The following is a 23,059-nucleotide window of genomic DNA, read 5'->3' as shown; positions in this document are numbered from 1 at the left end:
TGAATGTAACATCGGAGTTTTTTTTTTGTTGAAAAAGAGGACGTAGGTGAAAGGCGGTGGCGGTCTGATTGGTTAAAGAAGGCGGTACGGGTCATCGAAAGATTTTCCAATGGTCATAGGATAAGATGGAAAGGAAAAATGGGGCGCTTTTATGAAAAGGAAAAGTTGAGTGGAAGAAAAAGAAAGAGAAAAAAGATTCCTATAGCCCAAGTTTTTAAGCTTTTATGTATATATAAATAATGAATATTTTAGCCTTTTTTTCTTGTAAATTAAAATTTTTTAATTGTTTTTTTTTTAAATAAATATAATATAATATAACAACTTAAATAAATATTATATTTAACCCTAAAGATATATTTCGTCCTTTTTCAAAATACGACAGGGCTTCCAATTTAACCTCTCTAGTCTCTTCAATTAATAATCTGGACCCACAGGCTTCCAATTAACCTCTCCGTCTCTTCAATTTCAAGATCTCCATCTCATAAAACCCTAACTCAGCTTCAATTGATCTACCGAAATTACTGGTAAATTGTCTCATTTCATACCCATTTCTTACTACATATTGTCGTAAACAATCATTGCATCTTAAAATCGATATACTGGATGTGGTTTAGTATATGTTAAATTTAGTAGTTTGACTTTTGTTCAAAAACGGTGTAGAATTTAGCGATCGGGGACCTATTTGCTGCGATCAGTGGAATTGATCAGTTGAAGTAATCGAGTGATCCGGTTGAATACCTTTTGAAGCTCTCTTCAAGACTTTAGCTTTTATACAAAGCTTTGATTCCGGTAGTATGCTTCACGTACCTACGACGATTGAGGATCAGTTAATTCTGAGAGCAATCAAGGAAGAATGTTCGTGGGAGGGTCTCCCTAAGCGTCTCCAGTCGACTCTAAACTCCAAGGATGAATGGCATAGAAGGTAAGTTTGCTAACTGCCATTAGCTTCTTCTGCGTCTGCGCTTTGGTGTTCTTCGTATTAGCTAAATTGCATCTGAAACTTGCATACTCGATGCGTAATTTGGAAATGCAGTCATCATGAATTCATCCTTTTCTGCTGCTTTTGATTTGTACTAGTAGATCAACCTCGTATTGATCAGGACATACCTCATTTGTTCCGCGTTTACAGTCAGTTCAGCTTGAAGCAACTGCTAAAAGCCTAAAAAAACTCAGATTTATAGTAAAATTGACACAATCCTTAATTTTCTAATTCACAAGAAGACATACATAATACATTTAGCTTTTGAAACTTTAGAAAGAGGATTGCAGCCCTTTAAGTGGTATTTTCTAAATCTCTTTGGGATAACACTCGGGTATGAATATGATAACAAAAAATTAGGGAAAAAGACAGATCTGACATGAATATCAAGTAAACTTACTATTATACAATCAGCAACACTTGAAGCATTGATATCAATTCACTGTTGCAGGATAACTGAACATTGCATTAAGAAAAGGCTCCAATGGAACACATCTTTTGTACGCAAAGTATGCAGAGAAGCAGAATATTACGAGGATATGATGCGGTATCTTCGAAGGAATTTAGCAGTATGCACTAAAGATTCTTGTTTTCATTTATAGTCTTCATGTTACCCATGATCCTTTAAAATGAATGAAGTGTTTTAATTGAAACTCAAACACTTTGATCTTTTTCTTTTGGTTTTGCAGCTGTTTCCTTATCACCTAGCGGATTATGTTTGTCGTGTAATGAGGATTTCTCCATTCAGATACTATTGTGATATGATATTTGAAGTCATGAAAAATGGTACTATGTTGTTAATGTTATAATAGGAATCATCTTTAGTCAAAGATTGGAAACCTTTCATTTTATTTAAAAAAAAAAGAATCTTATTTTTTATTATCTGCAGAGCAACCTTACGATAGCATTCCAAATTTTAGCGCAGCAGATGCCCTTCGACTCACTGGTATAGGAAGAAATGAATTCATTGATATCATGAACAAATGTAGATCCAAGGTATAAACATGATTCAATGTGTTGTTGGTGAAATTACATAAATACCCTTTCATCTACTTATACATTAAAATTTGGAGCTTTCCAGAAAATCATGTGGAAGCTGAACAAGTCCATTGCTAAGGAATCATTGCCCACATATCCTGTAGACTTTGCAATTGAACCATGGTGGGGAGTTTGTCTTGTCAACTTTACATTGGAGGAATTTAAGGTCAGATTCTTGATAGATATTTTTATCATAAGTCAATTTGTTATTAATTTTCTTTTTTGGTCCATATTTCACTGTTTCATAACGCTTTTAGTCCCTATGCTGTTATCTAGACATTAATTTCTCCATCTACTTCATCTTTTGGGATTGGAATCTTACTAAGATGAAGAAGAGGGGGGCGAAACAGTCATTTTACATGACTTCCTAATTCCTTCTCTATCATGCAGAAACTTTCAGAAGAAGAATCAGCAACAATCGACAAGATATGTAAAGAGGAAGCAAATGCATTCATACTTTTTGATCCTTCTGTCATCAAGGGTCTTTACAGACGAGGGCTAATTTACTTTGATGTCCCTGTTTATGCTGATGATCGCTTTAAAGGTGGGATTATAAACAAGTTTTTTTAATATCATAATTTTTTTTACCAGTAATCGTTGTATTTAAAGTAAAAAATGTAAGCATTTTACAATTTCCAGTTGTTTTCATGTTATTCTGTTTTTGAACTTTGAATGATGTGTTTAGTGTTTCAGTGTCTAGGCTAGAAGGGTTTGTTTCCAACAGAGAGCAGTCATATGAAGACCCCATTGAGGAGTAAGATATTCCTCTTTACACCATGTTTGTTAGTTGTTACACGGACGAGGGCATTTTCGTCTTTTTCCACAAACAAAACATCATGAACGAGTCCCATCCCAATTTTGCACGGTAAAACAGTACAATGTGGAGGGTATTTATGTAATTTTAACCTTACTTGGCAGGTTACTGTATGCGGTTTTTGTGGTATCAAGTGAGAATTCAACTGTTGCTGAGCTGGCAACAACATTACAAGCCGAACTTTCTAAACTACAAGCTGCTGCTTCTTTTGCATGTCGATTAGGATGGGCTGTAAAGTTAGTTGACACAGGATCTATTCTTCAAGAACAAATTACAAGTGTCCTAAATGATGAAGATGATGCTTCTCTTGCTCCTGTGGGGTCCGCAAACATATCTACTGATGCTGCTTTGTTTCAACAAGATAATTTAGGGACAGAAAATCTTGGCCAAAATTCCGGTTTTGCCCGTGTTGCATTTGTAGTTGATGCCAACATAACATCGTATCTTATGATGGGGTCCGTTTCACCTGGTTAGTTTGCTCTCTTTTATTATCATACAAAATGACTATTTTGCCCTCATCTAATTTATCTCTTCTTGCAGGATTAAAATCTCATGCGGTAACACTATACGAAGCAGGAAAACTCGGCCACACCAGTATTGAAGATCTTTGCAAAGATCTAACCACATTAGAAGGTGCAAAATTTGAAGGAGAGCTTCAAGAATTTGCAAACCATGCATTTAGCCTTAAATGTGTTCTAGAATGCTTAAAATCTGGTGGACTCGCTCCTGATGAACTCGAGATTGATATTGATTCTTCAACCAATGAAGAACTTACATCCATGGTATCCGATATTTCACTAAAAGAACACAATATTGAAAATGGAAATACTGATAATTTTGAAACTAGAAAAAAAGTGAGGAAATACCGAGTTGATATTTTACGATGTGAAAGCTTAGCTAATCTTCCGGGACCCACACTCGATCGATTATATCAACGGGACTACGACATTATCGTCTCGATGGTCCCACTTCCTGTTTCTTCGTTATTACCGGGCCCGAAAGGCCCGATCCATTTCGGCCCACCTTCTCACTCCTCCATGTCACCATGGATGAATTTAGTTTTATATTCCACTATCAATAGTGGGCCCGTTTCGGTCGTTTTAATGAAAGGACAATGTCTAAGACTACTCCCGGCCCCACTAGCGGGTTGTGAAAAAGCCCTTTTATGGTCATGGGACGGGTCAACCGTTGCAGGGTTAGGATCCAAATTCGAAGGAAATTTAGTCAAAGGTAACATTCTTTTACATTGTCTAAACTCACTCCTCAAACACACTGCAATTTTAGTTCAACCCTTTAGTAAATTTGACCTAAACGAATCCGGGAAATTAACCACACTCGACATTCCACTCCCATTAAAAAATTCCGATGGTTCATTTGCGGATATCGGATCGGAATTAGGGCTTGCGGATGACGAAAGTACGAAATTGACCTTGTTGTTGTGTGATTTGGAGAAGAGGTTGTCGTTATGGACGGTGGGGTATATTCGTCTTTTGAAACTTTCTAAAGGAAACGCGAATGTTTTTACCCCCGAGTGGGTCCCGTTGTGTGTCGAGTTTGGGGTCCCGTTGTTTAGTCCGAAGCTATGCAAGTTTATTTGTAATCGGGTGGTGGTGTCTCAATTGCTTCAGACGGATTTGTTTAAAGAACATCATGATGCAATGAGGGAATTGAGAGAAAAATTGAATTCCATTTGTTTGGAGTATGAAGCAACGGGTTCGAGTGCAAAGATGCTTTATAATAATCGGGAGGCTAAAAAAAGTCAACTCATGTCGTATGCAAGTCAAAGATGGAATCCGATTACAGAACCTTCTTCTCCGATTTCGGGAACGAGTGATTATCAGAGAATAAAACTTGCTAATCGACAAAGATGTCACACAGAAATCTTGAGCTTTGATGGGCATATCTTAAGGTATGTTGTTTTTTTATTGTTGTTGGATTTTGGAATTTGGAATTTACAATGATGTTGAATGAAAACTGGTATTGCAGATCATATGCATTGGCTGAAGGATATGAAGATGCTACGAAAATGAATGAAGAGATATCTCGAATAAACAATGTTAAAGGTGACCCAGATGATAAAGACAATGGGGAAACTGTCTTGCCAGGTGTCAATCTCCTATTCGATGGATCTGAATTGCGTCCTTTTGACATTGGTGCTTGCCTTCAAGCCCGACAACCCGCAGCTTTGATTGCCGAGGCTTCAGCAGTTTCGGCTACATATTCAGCAATTAAATAAATAGGACACACAAAAGCCGAAATTGTATATACAATACAAGAGTTTTTCATTATGCTAGTGGGGGGAAATTCGTCTTTTTACCTTGTAGCTGGCTAAAAACGAGGTACTTTTCATGTAACACCGTTTTGCTTCATTTGTTACAAGCGAGGCTCATCTTTGCTCTTTTTGTGCAGAAGATGCTTCCCAGTTTGTATTAAGTGAATGAATATCGATATTTTATGTCTAGACTACAACTTTTATTGCACAAGGTACAAGTCTATACTTTTGTTTATTATTTACAAGTTGTGTTTACACATATATATGAACTGTGATGATGTTCCGGAAATTGTGTTGTGCTTTTTGAACATGGTGTAAGGAGAAGATTAGTGTGCCTTTTTCACCTACATTTGGTTATTAATTCGATTCGTTTTTTCTTTTTACTTTTTGTATAAGTTGAATTGTGGTCATGTACGTTGATTTTGATTGAATCTGTGATTGATCTTTTCTAGTTTAAACACATTTTCCGTGACAAGGTCTATGTATTATTTTGAAGAAAAGAATCAACAAGTATAAAAATCCCTTTATGAACTAATATGTGGCTTCAAACAACTATAGATCATCAACAATTGTGTTTTTGTTTGACCTAATGAGTTCCAATGATTCAATAACTAGATTAAACCATGGAAATAAACTTGAAGGACTCATTTAAGCCATAAGTCAACTTGAAATGCTACATTAGATCAAATAGCATAACTACTAACAAATGACGGATTCCTTAGTTTAGAGATAGTTTAGAAACATCAAATTAAGTCTAGAAACATCAATTACGTAAAACAATCTTAAATACGAATTCCATCATTGTTAGAGTTTTGAAGTTTCAAAAACTCTTGTATGCTCAAAGTCAAGTTATGAATGATAACAATGAAGGAGATTAACTGTCTAATGATCAAAACTAACTTAAAACTCAATCAAACACCTCTAATGTGTATGCTTTTTGGATTTGGAGATTATTCTAAATCCTAACTTGAAATAGTATATTTCTGAGCATATGTATGTAACATACTAAATTTTTGTTAAGTACTAAGTGTGATTTATGTAACACCCTAATTTTCATAACGCTTTTAAAATAGGTTTTTGTTCATGTGCGGTTTTAAAAACTATTTTATAACATGAAATTTGATCCTAATTAAACTTTTTTATCAAAAAATAAGTTCACAATTCCTTAGGATTTACAACTTAGTACACAAAGACCATATACAACATACATAAGTTGTTTACATTCATTTACATATAACAAGAACTATAATGATGCCTTCCACTTCACTGTTGGTAGTCTATGTTACTACTAATTTCTTTTTGGTACTTGAATACATGCCATTTAAAATAAAAAGAATACATAAGACTTTTGTATCGTGAGATACATGCGTTTTAGACGCAAAAACATTTTACCATTTTGAATTTCATTCCAATACATTTGAAATCATTTTCATAAAGCATAAGTACATAAACATACTTCCATGCATTATGCAATGTCATGTAATGCAATGCATGATCTCCAAACGCACAAGTGTTGGGAAGTCCATGTCCCCACTGTTGGTCCTCAGGCTCCTTATCACTTCGGATGATTGTATAAATCCTAAGGGCCTTATTTCCATAAACAGTATCTTGTATTCATTTGGCACCATAACACCACCATCCCTTCATTGAGATGAGTGTCTAGACATACTACCATTCTGTTGCAATCACATTCAAACAGACTACAATCACACTTTCCAAATGCATTCATTCCCACACATAATATGCTATGTAATGATTCCTAATATTCTTGTTAGACAACATATAACTAAACATAGCAATCCATGAAAACATTTCAAGGAATTCTTATTTAAAAAAGCATTTGGATGCACAAGTAAAAACATTATTTATAAATCAAGCAATACTGACATATACCCAAAGTAAAAGATCCATGTGTACTCACCTTGTTAACTAGGTTAACTAACTAATATTGCCCCCTCTCGTTCTCTTTCCTTTCTTCAATTCCTATAGAATTGATTCTCAATAGGCTAACAATATTTTAGTCATGGGCAATACTCTTTTTATACATCTTTACTATCAAAATGACAAATTATTGAAGAATATGTCATCCCATAACTAGATCATATTCTAATACTCATGAATGGTATAAATAGTTTACACTAATACTCTTGTTAACAAATGTTAAGAATATTAAGCAGCATACTCATTCAAGCTTCTATACTTTCAATCCAATTTATGAATATGTAACCATTAAACCTTTGTCCAATACATGTTATTTATTATGTATAGCATGTTTATTTAACTCGTATTACAATTATCTAACTTCAATTTAACCGTGTAATCAAACCATAAAAATTAGGGTTCATGGGTTCCTCCTAAAATCCCCAAATTAAATCTGTGCAAAAAAGAGATAATAGCTTCTTACCTTGATTTATTCGGTTGGATAGCAAAAACCATTTGTTTTGCCTTTGTTTCTTCTTAGAAATCGTTTTCACATAGTAAGTTCTACAAGAACACATATATTTAAACTGTAGAGATTTTTTGAAGGTGAAAATAATTAAACTGAAGGGATTTAGGTGTAAAAACTCGTGATTAACAAGGCAAAGTAGTGCATACAATATATCTCCATGTAGCTTATCACAATACTTTTTTGAAAATCTAAGGGTGCGTTTAGTTGCGGAAAAATGGGTCGTTTTCCGGAAAAAATTTCCAAGAAATTACAAAGAAGTTGGAAATTTTTGGAAAACCAATAATCATTGTTTTCCATATTTTTCTAATTTCAAAATTTTTCTAAAATATAAACACACACCCACTCCCATCCCACCCACCTCTACCTACCCCCACCTTAACACCCCCAACCCACCACACCCCTACCTACTCACTCCCAAGCCCACCCTCACAAAACACACACACACACACACACACCCACAAAACACACACACACACACACACCCACACCCACCCCTATAAACACACACACACACACACCCATAAACACCCCCACACCCACCCTCACCCCCACAAACACACACACAACCCACCCCTACTCACACAACCCACACAAACCCACACCCACACCCTTTGATTCTTCTTAGAAATCGTTTTCACATAGTAAGTTCTACAAGAACACACATATTTAAGCTGTAGAGATTTTTTGAAGGAGAAAATAATTAAACTGAAGGGATTTAGGTGTAAAAACTCGTGATTAACAAGTCAAAGTAGTTCATACAATATATCTCCATGTAGCTTATCACAATACTTTTTTGAAAATCTAAGGGTGCGTTTAGTTGCGGAAAAATGAGTCGTTTTCTGAAAAAAATTTCCAAGAAAAATGAGAATTTTGAAAACGCGTTTAGTTTGTCTATTTTTCTAAAATTATAAAGAAGTTGGAAATTTTTGGAAAACCAATAATCATTGTTTTCCATATTTTTCTAATTTCAATTTTTTTCTAAAATATAAACACATACCCACTCCCATCCCACCCACCTCTACCTACCCCCACCTTAACACCCCCAACCCACCACACCCCTACCTACCCACTCTCAAGCCCACCATCACAAACACACACACACACATACCCACACCCACACCCCCACAAAACACACACACACACACACACACCCACACCCACCCCTATAAACACACATATATACACACACCCACAAACACCCCCACACCCCACAAACACACACACAACCCACACAAACCCACCCCACCCCTTACACACACAATGCACACAAACCCACACCCATACCCTCCCCCCTCCCCACACCCACACCCACAAACATACACACACACACCCACACCCACACCCCCACATCCACCCCCATAAACACACACACACACACACCCACAAACACCCCTACACCCACCCCCACCCCCACAAACACAAACACACAACCCATACAAACCCACCTCCACCCCAACCCCACCCTCCTACACACACAACCCACACAAACCCACACCCACACCCTCCCCCACCCCCACATACACACACACACACACACCCACATCCACCCCCATAAACACACACACACAACCCCACATCCCTACCCCCTATACACACACACCCACATCCACCCCACCCCCACAAACACACACACACACACACACAACCCACACAAACCCACACCCACCCCCACCCTCACAAACACACACACACACAACCCACACAAACCCACACCCTCTCCCACCCCCACCCCCACATATACACACACACACCCACACCCACCCTCATAAACACACATACACACAAAACCCCACATCCCCACCCCTATACACACACATCCACACCCACCCCTATACACACACACTCACACCCACACCCACCCCCACCCCCACAAACACACACACACACACACACACAACCCCACACCCACCCCTACAAACACACACACACCCACAAAAACACACACCCCACCCGAACATATCTCATACCTACCCACGCCACCCCATACCCACCCCACCCCTACCTACTCCAAAGATATGAATTAATGCATTAAACTTAGCCCAAAACATCATATGAATAACATTAAAATAAAATGCACCATGAAATGATTTGGTAACCATGGATGATCAATCTCAGATCGATATGAGATAGGGTGAAGTGGGGTGGGATACGGTGGGGTAGTGTGGGATGAGGTAGGGTAGGGTAGGGTAGGGTGGGTGGGGTGGGGTGTGAGTGGCGTTGCGGGTTTGTGTGATGTTAGTTAAAATAACAAAAATTGGAAAATGAAAACTCATAGAAAAATGTACATGTTGTCACAACTAGCATTTTAGCTAGGAAATTCTATTCTTGTGTAATCATTCAACCATTTTAAAACATATACTCTAAGTAAATATCACCCAGGGCTCATTTAAATTCACCTCTCACGTTCAACGAAGAGTCTGAAAACCCTACGAATCCCGGTTTAAGTCCATATTTGATTAGGATTTCCTTATTGGGCCTAATGGGCCAATAAGCATTCAAGACAACTATTTTGAGCTTGGAAACCCTATTTGGACTCTAAATGGACCCAATTCACAAATCTATAACATTTTGGACCATTTGGGCCTAGAATGATTTATTCTAACCCTAATGGCTTTATTGGGCCATAGCTAATCTAATTAAACCTAGTAAGCCATAAACTCTTTTTTTTTCAAAATGGGCCGTGAACCATCTAATGAGCCCATTGGGCCGAAAAGTAATTATTTGGGCCTCATAATTTCGAGTAAAGTCAAGTAAAGGCCCAAACTATTCCACCCCTTCTCCTAGCCCAAAAATTCTCGGCCCATGAGTTAAAAAAAATGAAATGGGGATTGACTTTGGTGGTGCCACCTCCATATTATTCACCATGTAACAAGGTAATTGTTTCTCATACTTCCATGTAAACTTGTATAACCCAACATGCTTCAAGCCTAGTCTCTCTTCCTCTCTTTATTACTCTTGGCCAACACCAACATCTCACCACCTTCATTTCTTTTCAAAATCATCTCAAGAATACCTCTCTTTCATCCATAATTTCGAGACTTTGTGTGGATCTTCAAGAGGTTCTCATCTAAATCATCACTCTTTGGTAAGTTGTTATCATATTTAAGTCTTTGACTTTCATCCTTAAGCTAATAACACTCTCTTATGAAGCTTCATTTCATGATCTAACACCTTAGAAACTTCATAAGCTCGAAATCCACTTAAGGAGCTTGTTAGAGCCAAAATCACATCAACTTCTTCCACTTTTTCTTCAAAACCGAAACATCAAAGCAAAGGTGAGTTCATACCCCCTTTTTTCGGTTTTTACATGATTTTTGGGGGAGAATACAAGTAAAATGTGTAGATCTATGTTTTATATGCATGTCTTGTGTGATTTCTTAGTTTATTTTGTAAAAATGTGTTAGATCTTAACAAATCTCGACATCTTAAGTAACATTGAGTAAAGATCCATGAACTAAGACACCTTATACATCATATTATCAAGTTAAAAGTGGCTATGTGTTGAAGATATAAAAATTTAAGGCAAAAACCTTGTTAAAGGTCAAAACTGTCAAGAAAACAAAACATAAGGGCAAAAAGTGACATATATGTTTTTATAAGGATCAAACAAGTCCTAATTGTATATAAATGGATTTTTATGATAAACATGCTTTCCAAAGGGACAAAAATGTAAATTTTAGCTTAATGGGCTAAACATTTGGGCCTCATGGTTTTGGGCCCAAATTTGCGAAAAAATGAAAGTTTTGGGGATAAAAATGTTATTTGATCAAAGTTTGAGTCATAAATGTAAATAAACCAAATTTGGGGGTGAAAATAACATTTATTTCTAAATGGGACCAAAAATGTAACTTTTATCAAAATAGGGCCGAAAGTGTCAATTTTTACAAACAAAGGGGCTGAAAACGCACTTTTCTGCAAAACTGGGCTGTAAATGTCAATATATAAATTTTTGGACCAAAACCGTGAATTTCTAAACATTTGGAACGAAATTACAAATTTTTATAAATTATGGACTAAAGTGTTATTTTTACAAAACTTTGGGCCTTAATTAAAAATTTGAGGCTTATTGACCAAAAATGTCGTTTTTACAAAAAGATGACTTTTTATAATCAATTTGGTAAACCTCAAGCTAAAACAAACAACGAAACAATAACGAATGAACGAAATACATCGATAACAAGTTTATTGGGCCTAATATTCACATTACATGGCCAATGGGCCTTAAGGGACCATTCAAATGTATATTGAGCCCAATATCTTCCATGACATGTTTATTGGGCCTTGCGACCCATGTACATGTTAATTTGGGCCTGAGCTATGGGTCACATGTTTCTTGGGCATTGGTTGTCGATTTACATGCCTATTGGGGCCAAATTACCCTCTTTCATGTTATTGGGCCTCTGTGGTCCATTTACATGCTAATTGGGCTTGGACTGAAATTCACATGTTTTGTAGATCGTAACTATACCTTTAAATAATTATTGAACTTCGTATACTTATATATGTACCTTTGGATTTGACAACATACAACATACACGTAAACATTAAACATAGTACGAAAGGTTGAGAATCTAGTGAGACGTGTCGGTTGGCACCTTTGAGTGTACAATCGTAGCCTGTAGTTATAACCAGAGTTTCCTGGAGGGAGAGCGAGAGTTTGTGTATAGATCTATACGGGGTGACCCTCCACGCCTTAGCTGTTCGCTACAGCTAGACTAGGCCAGTCTAGGACGACAAAACCTTGAGCAATACCGGCATTTGGAAAAATGCCAAGACATACAACCTAGTCATTATCATGTATGGTTATAACGGCTCATATAGAGATCCAATACCAATTTAACATTTCGAAGATTAACCCTTCGAGTGTGTCAATACAAAACAACTTATTAAACGATACAAGAACCTCGACATTATTATAAATCAGAAAATATCGGATTTTCTGGGGAAATATTAATATTCAATTATCACTTACTTACAATACAAAGAAATCTAAACCACATTCATATATGTTACTACTACAAAATTCACACATGCATCTATACTTGATTACCACATCATTTTCAGACATTTTACAGAAAATATTGGATTTTCTGGGCTTTTACAAAAGATACAAAGACTTTTATTCAAACATACTTATGAACTCACCAACATTATATATGTTGACCGTTTTCAAAATAAATTGTATTCTCAAGTAATCGTTAAGCAGGAAGATTTTCAAGTGTGTATGGTTTTATTTTATGTAACATCACTCAACGTACTATTAATACTTTGAACTTATGTAATTTATAACAATGTACTTGATGTGAACAATGCTGGTTGTTATATGAAATGTTGGGATGAATGTGTTATGTTTCATATATATTTATTGTGATGATAATTCAATTGTTAGTCACACGAGCCCCCAGACGTTTCCGCCGTCTGGTTCGGGGGTGTGACACATGTAAACGCGTTTTCTAATTTTCTAAAACAGAAAATGAAAAATGAATAAGATTTAACTAAACGCGTTTTCTAAATTTTCCAATGAAAACTGAAAACGGAAAATGAAAACTAAAAACGGAAAACAGAAAACAAAAAATGAAAACTGTTTTTCCACAACTAAACGCAACCTAAGAACTTACAGATAAATGATTAGAGACCCAATGTTATCAAAACAACATATACTTGGTTGTTCTATCGGTAACATTAACTAATATTATAACATTCTATTTGCTATAACAATAATATTGAATTGAAAGAATTTTACATCAAAATTAATACAAAACATATGATTTGGTAGTGGATTGAAAATGTTCTTAAAAGATTTACATACTAAAAAAATAGACCAAACCATAAAAACCATAATGAAATTAAAAGATTTAATGATAAGTTATCCTTAAAATAATAAATTATCTTATTCAAACCTTCCAAACACGTAGATATTTTGAAGAAAAAGGAAAAAGACACAAAGATAAAACACGTGACGAGTGGCGAGGACTCAAAAGACTCACGTGGCAGACATAAAAGAAACGTCGTCCCGCTTCTATGCCGTTCTAATAACTCGGAACTCTCAAACCTCTTGGATCACTCAACCTTCAAACTCAATCCAACTCAAGAACACATACTTAATAGTGGAATAACTATGTGTTTTCTCCAGATGCTGAACTTCAATTTATGCCTTGCGTAATGAACATGATGATTCTCCACACAACAACTTCATCTCTTTGTGATTCATTGTCAAAAATCAGTAATGTCAATCGTTTTCTCCCTCTTTCTGCATTTCGCGCCACCGCGACTATGGGGTATGTCATTATTTCGATGCTTCGTGATTGATTTTTTCAAATTTCGTTTGTTCATTGTAGCTTTTTGTACTCTCTCCAATGAAAATCGAAACGAGTCTACCGAATTTCGTAAATGGAAATGGTAGGTTCAATCGCGGGGAACATGAACGTCAGTCACATTTGGAATTCATATCGATTTGTAGCTTGTTAACTATTAATTTCTTATTCTTACACGTAAAATTATGATATGTTGTCTGATATGGAAGAATTGTATGTAGTTCACTAAGTTTCTGTTAATTTATGGAAAGTTCACTGGAAGAATTTGATTTTGACTCATTTTCAGAGTTGAAATCGATCTGTAGTTCCTTATGAATTTGAATTTGACGCACATTCAAAAATTATACCATTTTTAGCTCATTAACAATTAATTTTTCTTCTTCCTGAATTTGTTCAACCCTAATTTTTGATATTTCATCTGATGAGGATGGATTATTAGTAGCTGATAAGTTTTTGTTGGTTATGGTTTCTAACACTAAATCAACTGAAAATTTAATTCCTAACTCCTTTTTGAGCCATACATTCTATTTCTGTTGCTATTTACCCAATGTAATCAATACCTTTATTTTCTTCATTCATACTGATTATGTTCATTACTTTCAATGATCCATTCAAATGTAGTATCTCCCATTATTTATTTATATACTTTATTATTATCTCTTACAATATTGCGTTTCCAAACAGAGTAATGTGGAGTAGAAATGCATCAGGTAAAAGTTCTGTGAGTGGATTTTCCAGTAAGGTACCCCTTCTCTTCAAACTCCTTTTGTTAAGGTTAAGCTTTCTATGGCTATTTTCAATGATGAGGTGAGGAGGGCATTCACGTCTTTTGTCTTGTCCTGTATTATGTACATACAATTTGACTTATTATATAACTGAATGTATGACTAAGGTTAAAGGATCAGAGCCTATAAAGCATACATCTACTTATGTACACAGTCAACATGCAGAAGAGATTGTGATTGAGGTAATTATCATTCACTTCACATGTTTAATTATAGCATTCTACTTTGAGTTTTTTTTTATTATGACATTTTTGAAAAATGTCCCCATTATACCATGAAATTTGATTTGTATTTGGATAAGATTTATATAACTGATGTAAGCAATCACTTTTCCATTTTAAAAATTTTCAGGAAGAAGTTGTAGTGATGTCAGAAACTGATTCTTCATTTGAAAGCATTCCTGGAGTACCAATTCCTCTTGGAGTATCAAAAACTGAAAATGGAATAAACTTTTCTCTTTTTTCAAAGCATGCAACTTCAGTTACACTTTGCTTATCACTTCAAGACAGGTGAGAGTGTATCATAGATTATGAATTTGTTGTGTTTTACTCATACTTTATTTATTTATTTTTATCTGTTTTTAGTGGAAACGATGCATCTCCAAATGATGAAATGATTGAGCTGATATTGGATCCACATGTAAACAAAACCGGAGATATATGGCACATATGTGTTCTGGTAATTTTATTTTTATTTTTTATTAAAAGACCAAAATACCCTCGTTATATATACATGCATACATACATAAAATTCAATTATATATAGTTACAATAAACAAAAAGAATATATATTGTTTACATTATTGAATTTTATTCAATTTTCAGCCTACCAAACACGTGACATATTATAATTCCATCATATTCAAATTCTTTCATATTACAAATTCCATTCCTTCCAAAAACATTCTATAAATCCAAAGATTGCAACATTTTTCCTGTTTTTTTATTCATAATATTATACTCATGTAGGAATTGCCTCTGAGAAATGTTGTGTATGGATACCAAATAAATGGTCCTCAAGGTTTCCATGAAGGGCATCGATTTGACAACACTGTTGTTCTTATAGACCCTTATGCAAAATTAATACAAGGACGCAAGATTTTTGGTAATGTGAAAGATAAATTTTGTAAATTTTATGGAACTTATGATTTTAGTAGCTTGCCATTTGATTGGGGAGACAATTATACCCCTCCAAACATACCAGAGGTAAAAAAAGTGTAACCCTTTTTTCATAAACCCTTTTGATTTTACTTTTTATTTTCATTAGATTACAATTGTTGCTGATATTTTGCAGAAGGATCTTGTGGTATATGAAATGAATGTTCGGGCTTTTACAGCTGATAAATCTAGTGGATTGGAAGAAAGTCTACGTGGCAGCTACCTTGGTATTATTGAAAAGGTATTGGTTCTTTCTTCTCAAAAAAAAAAAAATAAATAAATAAAAGAGGATAAAATAATTAATGTTTTTGATATTATTGTTGATGTGAAGATACCACATCTGTTAGAGCTTGGAATCAATGCAGTGGAATTGCTTCCAGTTTTTGAGTTTGATGAGTTTGAATTCCAGAGGCGTCCAAATCCTAGAGATCACATGGTAATTAATCTCAACTTTCTAAAGAATAGAGTATTTACAAAAATGGTCCCTTGGATTTCATACTTTTACCATGTTTCGTCCAAGATTGAAATACTTTTCCGTTTTGGTCCTTATTTCAAGGTTACTTACAAGGACTGAAACTGAGATGGAACCTTGAAATAAGGACCAAGTTTTTATAAATGTTCTGATTTTGGACTGAACATGTAAAAATCAGAAATTACAGGGACCGTTTTTGTAATTTATCCCCTCATACTTGAGTCATATTTCATTTTACCCCCTTAAATATATTTTAATTTTAAATGTTATTTATTTACTCACTAATTAATTATATCTATTAAACATTTCATGTTAGAAATATAAAATTATAATGATTATATAAAATTTTCAATCTTTTTTACGACTATGATGTAATATATATATATATATATATATATATATATATATATATATATATATTCGTATATTTCTTTTGAAAAAATGTATTGTAATGTTTCCAAGAAATTAAAATAGGACTTGTGTTTAGAAATGACTAATTAAATAAAGGGGGTTTTATACTTTAATATTTTAACTGATATTCTGAAATTTATATAATAATTGTGAAGATCAACACATGGGGATATTCAACAATAAATTTCTTTGCTCCAATGACTCGTTATGCAAGTGGTGGAGGAGGACCTATTGTTGCTTGCTTAGAGTTCAAACAAATGGTTAAAGCTTTGCACTTAGCAGGAATCGAGGTTTTTATTATTTAACTTTTCTTTTAATTATAACGCCTTGATTATATATATTTAATTTTGTCATTAAATGTTGTAAATACTTTTTGTAAATTATACAGGTAATCTTGGATGTTGTTTACAATCATACAAATGAGGCTGATGATAAATACCCTTATACCACATCATTCCGTGGTATAGACAACAAGGTATAGTATATTATTCTTCATTTCATTTAAAGTTGATTTCTATAAAGAAAAAAATTATGTTTTATTAATATTGTTGTGAATCTGTTTATTTATTATATTATAGGTATATTACATGTTAGATGGTAATGGTGAATTACTGAACTTCTCAGGCTGTGGTAACTTCATCTTCTTTCCCTTCATTTATCATTAATAATGAAAAAAATACAAATAAAATATTTGTTTTTGTGGTAGTATATTTCCAATTTCCGAAATTGACCTTCACATTTGATGTGGAATGAGCAGGTAACACATTGAACTGTAACCACCCTGTTGTCATGGAACTCATACTTGACAGCTTAAGACACTGGTATGTACTTTTTGGGAAAATTGCTAAAATGAACAATGTAATTTAATCTTTTTATCAAAATAGGGAATATACTTCAGTTATTTTTCCATGATAAAAACTTTTTTTTTTACACCCTAATGCAACATGTATTTTTTGCACACATACCAAACAAACATAGTAAAAAAAGAAGTGAATCTCTGAAGCATAAAAAAAAGATGTTGGAGATGAATTACTTTTTTTTAGGGTTAATCTGAAAGAAGACCTTATATTTTGTGTTTTTTCCGGATTAAACCTCGAAAAAAAAAATTTGCCTGAAAAATACCTTGTATGTTTTCATTTTTTCCGAAAAAGCCCTCAACTTTGTATTTTTTTCCGAAAAAAACCCTCAACCTTCTAATGCTTCCAAATAAACCCTCAACTTTTTTAGTTTTTCTCGAAAAAACCCTCACATTTTACAATTTTTTTGGAAAAAAATGACTAAAAGGGCCAGACCGGAAAAAATGACAAAATACAAGCTCTTTTTCAGGTAATTTTTTTTGAGGTTTAATCCAGAAAAAACACAAAATATAAGGTCTTTTTTGAGATTAACCTTTTTTTTTTTGGAACGACAAATTTAATCTACTCCTAATTCCACCTATGTCAAAGTACAAGTGCTTTTTTGTATTTTGCCCATGTTTTTACCATAGAAGAAATGGATCTATGTAAAGGATAAAGGTTATATTAGGTGTGTAACTGTGTATGTTATTTTACTTTTTTTTTTTTTTTATAGTTTAAAGGTAAAGTTGTTTTTTAATATAAAATTCTTTTTGTTAAGGGTCACTGAATATCATGTGGATGGATTCCGGTTTGACCTTGCAAGTGTTCTTTGTAGAGGAACAGATGGCTCTCCACTTGATGCTCCTCCACTTATTAGGGTAATTTAGTCATTTCCTTTTTTTCACAATAAAAATAAAATACTTTCTGATTTTCATTGATTTCTTATTGTTATTCAACTGCTTGTATTTTGTTATTTGGGTTTCCCTTGCTCATACTTATAATACTATTTATAGTAAGATACTACTTTTTATTTGTCTTAAAACCAAAAAAGGTATGTTAAAACAAGTTATTGACTTTTCAAATCACCATAGTTGACTTTTTCTTGCAAACACACCATTGTCCTTGTGAAAATGCTAAATCAACATTATACTTTTGATAGTAATAAATTATGGTAAATCTTAAATCTAACATAATGTTATTAAACTATAATACGAATTTCTCATTTCATAATTTCAAAAAAAAAAAAAAAATTTGTTTTACTTACATCATTAATCTCCTAAAATGGATCAGGCAATAGCAAAAGATAATATACTATCCAGGTGTAAAATTATTGCTGAACCATGGGATTGTGGAGGCCTATATCTTGTTGGGAAATTCCCAAATTGGGACAGGTAATTTTCTGTTCAAAACTATCTATTCCAATTTCCAAATATACCCTTCCATTATTTAAGTATCTACAGTTTTTGTTAGAAAACTGCTCATTATTAAAACAAGTGTCTTTTTTTTTATGCTGTGAAGGTGGGCTGAATGGAATGGAATTTATCGTGATGACATGAGGAGATTTATAAAGGTATTGACACATAAACCAACGAAGAAATGGGCATTGTACTTAACTTTTTCTTTTTAGTCCGAGGGTATTTTAGTCTTTATGCATTTGGTGACTTTATGTATAGGGTGACACTGGTATGAAGGGAGCTTTCGCAACTCGAATTGCTGGTTCAGCTGATTTGTACAAAGTAAGTATTATTATTATTATTATTATTATTATTATTATTATTATTATTATTTCTGATGGAAAATTGACTGTCTAAAGCACTGTGCTTAAACAATTGTTTGTGTAAGTACAAATTATAATATGATTGATGGTTAAATGCATGATATAGCAATGCACTTTCATTGATTTGTTTATTTTTAGGGGTAACCTTAAAAAAAAAATTATATTTTGTGTTTTTTCTGGATTAAACCTCAAATTTATTTTTTTGCCTGAAAAGACCTTGTATTTTTTCATTTTTTCCGAAAAAGCCCTCAACTTTGTATTTTTTTCTGAAGAAAACCCTCAACCTTCTAAATGCTTCCAAATAAACCCTCAACCTTTTTAGTTTTTTTCAAAAAAACCCTCACATTTTACAATTTTTTTTTGGAAAAAAATGACTAAAAGGGCCAGATCGGAAAAAAATGAAGAAATACAAGGTCTTTTTCAGGCAAAAAAAAAATATTGCTATAACTGAGTAGATTTTCCAAAGTATAACACCCTAATAAGAAAAAAAATTGAAAACACAATGCTATAAAGATTTTAATAAATGCTATAATAAAAATGAAATGAAATAATAATATACAAGCATCTTAATTCTTATGGTTATTTGCTTTATAGGTCAACCAACGGAAGCCTTACCATGGGGTCAATTTCGTAATAGCACATGATGGATTTTCTCTTTATGACCTTGTGTCATATAATTACAAGGTATTATTGAATTTCAATCATTTGGTTAAATGCAAAGAATAACATTATTAGGGCATTATGCTTTAAAAATATAGCCAATTAAATGGTTATCACATTTCTATAATGGGTAGACTTTTCAAAGTACAACAATGCCCTTATAAGAAATAATCTAAAACTACAATGTTGTAATAAGATAAAGTATGTTTTTCCTAGCACAATGATGCTAATGGAGAAGGTGGAAATGATGGAAGCAATGATAACCTTAGCTGGAATTGTGGGCATGAAGGTAAATTTTGCCATTGAACTTTTTTTTAATTGATATAGCCTCTTAACTTTTGTAGAATATGTATTTAATTATCTTTATTTTGAATGTTATTGATAGGGGAAACATCTGATGCTAATATTAAATCCCTACGTTTCCGACAGATGAAGAATTTTCATTTGGCATTAATGGTGTCTCAGGTATATTGTATAAAAATTTCTTATTGCATTCCATATTTTTAATTAATTACTTTCCATAAATGTTTTATGTGGTAGAATTCCATTTAGGTTCTTGTGCCACATTACTATTTAACAAAAGGGTTAAATGCAACATTTATGCAACAAAGTGGTTCATGAAACACTGTTACATAAACGCGCATTTAATCCTTAAAAAGTTATTATAATTATTTGTGCTATTATATTGTTTATATTATAAACTTTCTATTAGGTAGGGACCATTTTTATAATTTTTCAAACACATGGACCATTTATGTAAAAAAAACCTTCACATGAACCTTTTTTGTAAGTTACAAGGACAGTTTTTGTAATTTATTTTCTACACAACTGCCAACATAAGAAAGTGTTAAACACATGGACCGTTTTTGTAAAAAAAACATCTTCTCTGTAAAAAAAATATCTACACAGGGACCTTTTCTGTAAATTACAGGGACAATTTTTGTAATTTATTTTCTACACATGGACCAAACCCACCAACATACAAAAATGTTGTGGCCAAAGTCTAAAATAAGAATGTTTTGTGGCCTAAGTACGAAATTGTTAAAGTCATTTGTGGCCAAAATATGAAATAAAAAACTTTTGTGGTTAAAGTTTAAATCCACAAAAACACACTATTCATAAGGTCATTTGATTTTAATATATATAGTATTATTATTTTTGTGGCGTTTAATGATGTTTGAGTTTCATGTGTTTACTATTGGTAGGGTGTACCAATGATGCTAATGGGAGATGAATATGGGCATACTCGCTATGGAAATAACAATAGCTATGGACATGATACCACTTTAAATCATTTTCAATGGGGACAAGTATGTGTTCCTATTTTCAAAAAATAATTCATTTTTCCTATTACAACATTTTGCTTTGAAAAATTTACCCAATTATAGCAAATGTCATGTAAATTTAAAGCAATTATCACTTCTCTATAACTGGGTAGATTTTTCAAAAGTAGAAATTGGTAATAAGAAAAAAAAAAGTATGATAAAAAGTACTTTGACCTTTCAGTTGGATGCAAGGAAGAATGATTGCTTTAGATTCTTTGCAGAGGTGATTAAGTTTCGCCAAAAGTATAGAGTATTTAGACAAGAGTATTTCATTGGCAAGGTGAGTTTTATATATAAATATAATATATTTCATCTTATGGTTAAATGCAAGAAATAACAAAACACTTTTGTTTATTTGTTTATTAAAGCATCATATACTTTCATTTCTTTGTTTAACAAATCTAATGGAAAACTCGTTCTGACTGACTGTAGAAAGAGATAACATGGCATGAAGATAACTGGAATAACTATGAGAGCAGATTCATCGCATTCACGTACACTCCTTTTTTCATAATTATGTCTGAGCCCCCTTGTGGGACTTATAATTCCAATTTTTGTCCCACTCGAAAAATTTGTTTTTGATGCAAATGACATAAATGCCCTTCTCACCATCACCATTTTACACGGGACAAACGTCAACAAGCTTTCTAGTGATATTTTCTATGATGAGGATGAGGAGGGTATTCACGTCTTTTGTACATGCGAGATATATATTGTAATTATACATATTGTAGTACTCACTAATATATTTTTTTTATAGACTTCATGATCATGACGAAGGGGATATTTACTTGGCGTTCAATGCACATGATTACTTTGTTCAAGTTCCAATACCTTCACCTCCTCTCAAAAGGCGTTGGTTCCGAGTGGTTACTCTTCTAATTTCATCAACTTCTACTTAAAAATGACACTCTGTATGGAGTAAGTGTGATTATATCACCAAAAAATGATTTTTTTTTTTTTTTTACAGGTGGACACGAATCTTGAGTCACCAAATGACATGGTGCCAGAGGGTGTGGTTGGCATTGGAGATACATATAATGTCGCTCCCTATTCTTCCATTCTTCTTCAAGCAAAGCCATAATTAAGTATAAAATAAATTATTTTATAGGTCAGGTTTCTTTTATAATCTTCAGGATGTTATATTTATCCTTTTTTTTGGTAAAAATAGACAAAAACATCGTTTTCACGCTTCAGCTAAGACTATATTTACGGTTTAATACACTCATTCACAGTTTAGTGCAAAACAATTATGGAAATTAATACATTCATACATATTTATACAACACTATATATATATATATATATATATATATATATATATATATATATATATATATATATATATATATATATATATATAAGACAAAACATCCATACATTCATGATTCACATTTTAACACAAAAAAACATTTATAGCTTACTACAGAAAAGTATACATTTACAACTACATTCATAGCTTAAGATTAGGGATGGTGACTTTCGTGTTGGGTTAAAACTTAAAAGGTTTAAGATAGCTTGACCCTAATGTTACCTATTTAATCATTGATTCTTGTCTTGGCAAGATGTTTATTTTGATGCTGAGTTGGCAGGTTTAGATCTTATAAATATGTTGTGTTGTGCTAGATCAACACCGAAGGGGAAGTGGGGAGTGAAATTGTGGAGTATGAGATATTAATAAAAAAATGAAAAATAAAAATAGTATTGAGCGGACGGCTAATTTGTGGCCTTCACATTACAAAAAGAATAAACACAATGTTTTCTTTATAT

The 23,059-nt window shown here is 33.4% G+C and overlaps 2 protein-coding genes across 3 annotated transcripts; both read left to right on the top strand.

The window, feature by feature from the left end:
- The first annotated feature begins 391 nt into the window (after positions 1-391).
- LOC145136945 (uncharacterized) lies at positions 392-5,486 on the top strand. Of its 2 annotated transcripts, none has more exons than XM_079071063.1 (12): positions 392-524; positions 661-922; positions 1,431-1,548; positions 1,669-1,765; positions 1,869-1,975; positions 2,061-2,183; positions 2,408-2,561; positions 2,711-2,771; positions 2,936-3,300; positions 3,372-4,740; positions 4,818-5,170; positions 5,244-5,486. In XM_079071063.1, the coding sequence occupies exons 2-11, from the start codon at positions 795-797 to the stop codon at positions 5,065-5,067; spliced, it is 2,772 nt and encodes a 923-aa protein (XP_078927189.1). In that variant the 5' UTR covers positions 392-524; positions 661-794; the 3' UTR covers positions 5,068-5,170; positions 5,244-5,486. The 2 variants fall into 2 exon arrangements, with proteins under 2 accessions (XP_078927189.1, XP_078927188.1); XM_079071062.1 differs by having other exon boundaries at positions 5,241-5,486.
- Positions 5,487-13,565: 8,079 nt separating this feature from the next.
- On the top strand, positions 13,566-22,560 carry ISA3 (isoamylase 3). Its single transcript, XM_079072430.1, has 24 exons — positions 13,566-13,830; positions 14,551-14,608; positions 14,759-14,833; positions 15,003-15,160; positions 15,236-15,329; positions 15,620-15,856; positions 15,945-16,049; positions 16,140-16,244; positions 16,847-16,981; positions 17,080-17,166; positions 17,270-17,321; positions 17,449-17,512; positions 18,306-18,405; positions 18,818-18,918; positions 19,046-19,097; positions 19,201-19,263; positions 19,899-19,988; positions 20,181-20,253; positions 20,350-20,429; positions 21,170-21,274; positions 21,471-21,569; positions 21,722-21,783; positions 22,050-22,158; positions 22,260-22,560. Exons 1-24 carry the CDS (start codon positions 13,703-13,705, stop codon positions 22,371-22,373), a joined length of 2,346 nt encoding a protein of 781 aa, XP_078928556.1. The 5' UTR covers positions 13,566-13,702; the 3' UTR covers positions 22,374-22,560.
- Positions 22,561-23,059: the final 499 nt, after the last annotated feature.

Source organism: Lactuca virosa, chromosome 9 (genome assembly GCF_052849685.1).
Source record: "Lactuca virosa cultivar CGN04683 chromosome 9, Lactuca_virosa_CGN04683_v6, whole genome shotgun sequence".
In the NCBI taxonomy this organism is placed as follows: domain Eukaryota; kingdom Viridiplantae; phylum Streptophyta; class Magnoliopsida; order Asterales; family Asteraceae; genus Lactuca; species Lactuca virosa.
This window is presented reverse-complemented; position numbering and strand designations above follow the sequence as displayed.

Bases quoted from the DNA above. Each gene is read 5' to 3' on its own strand.
- ISA3 (XM_079072430.1), top strand. From the start codon at position 13,703: ATGCCTTGCGTAATGAACATGATGATTCTCCACACAACAACTTCATCT. The intron at 13,831-14,550 runs GTATGTCATTAT...GTTTCCAAACAG, and splicing joins CGCGCCACCGCGACTATGGG to AGTAATGTGGAGTAGAAATG. The intron at 19,264-19,898 runs GTAAGTATTATT...TTTGCTTTATAG, and splicing joins GTTCAGCTGATTTGTACAAA to GTCAACCAACGGAAGCCTTA.
- LOC145136945 (XM_079071063.1), top strand. From the start codon at position 795: ATGCTTCACGTACCTACGACGATTGAGGATCAGTTAATTCTGAGAGCA. The intron at 1,549-1,668 runs GTATGCACTAAA...TTGGTTTTGCAG, and splicing joins ATCTTCGAAGGAATTTAGCA to CTGTTTCCTTATCACCTAGC. The intron at 4,741-4,817 runs GTATGTTGTTTT...CTGGTATTGCAG, and splicing joins TTTGATGGGCATATCTTAAG to ATCATATGCATTGGCTGAAG.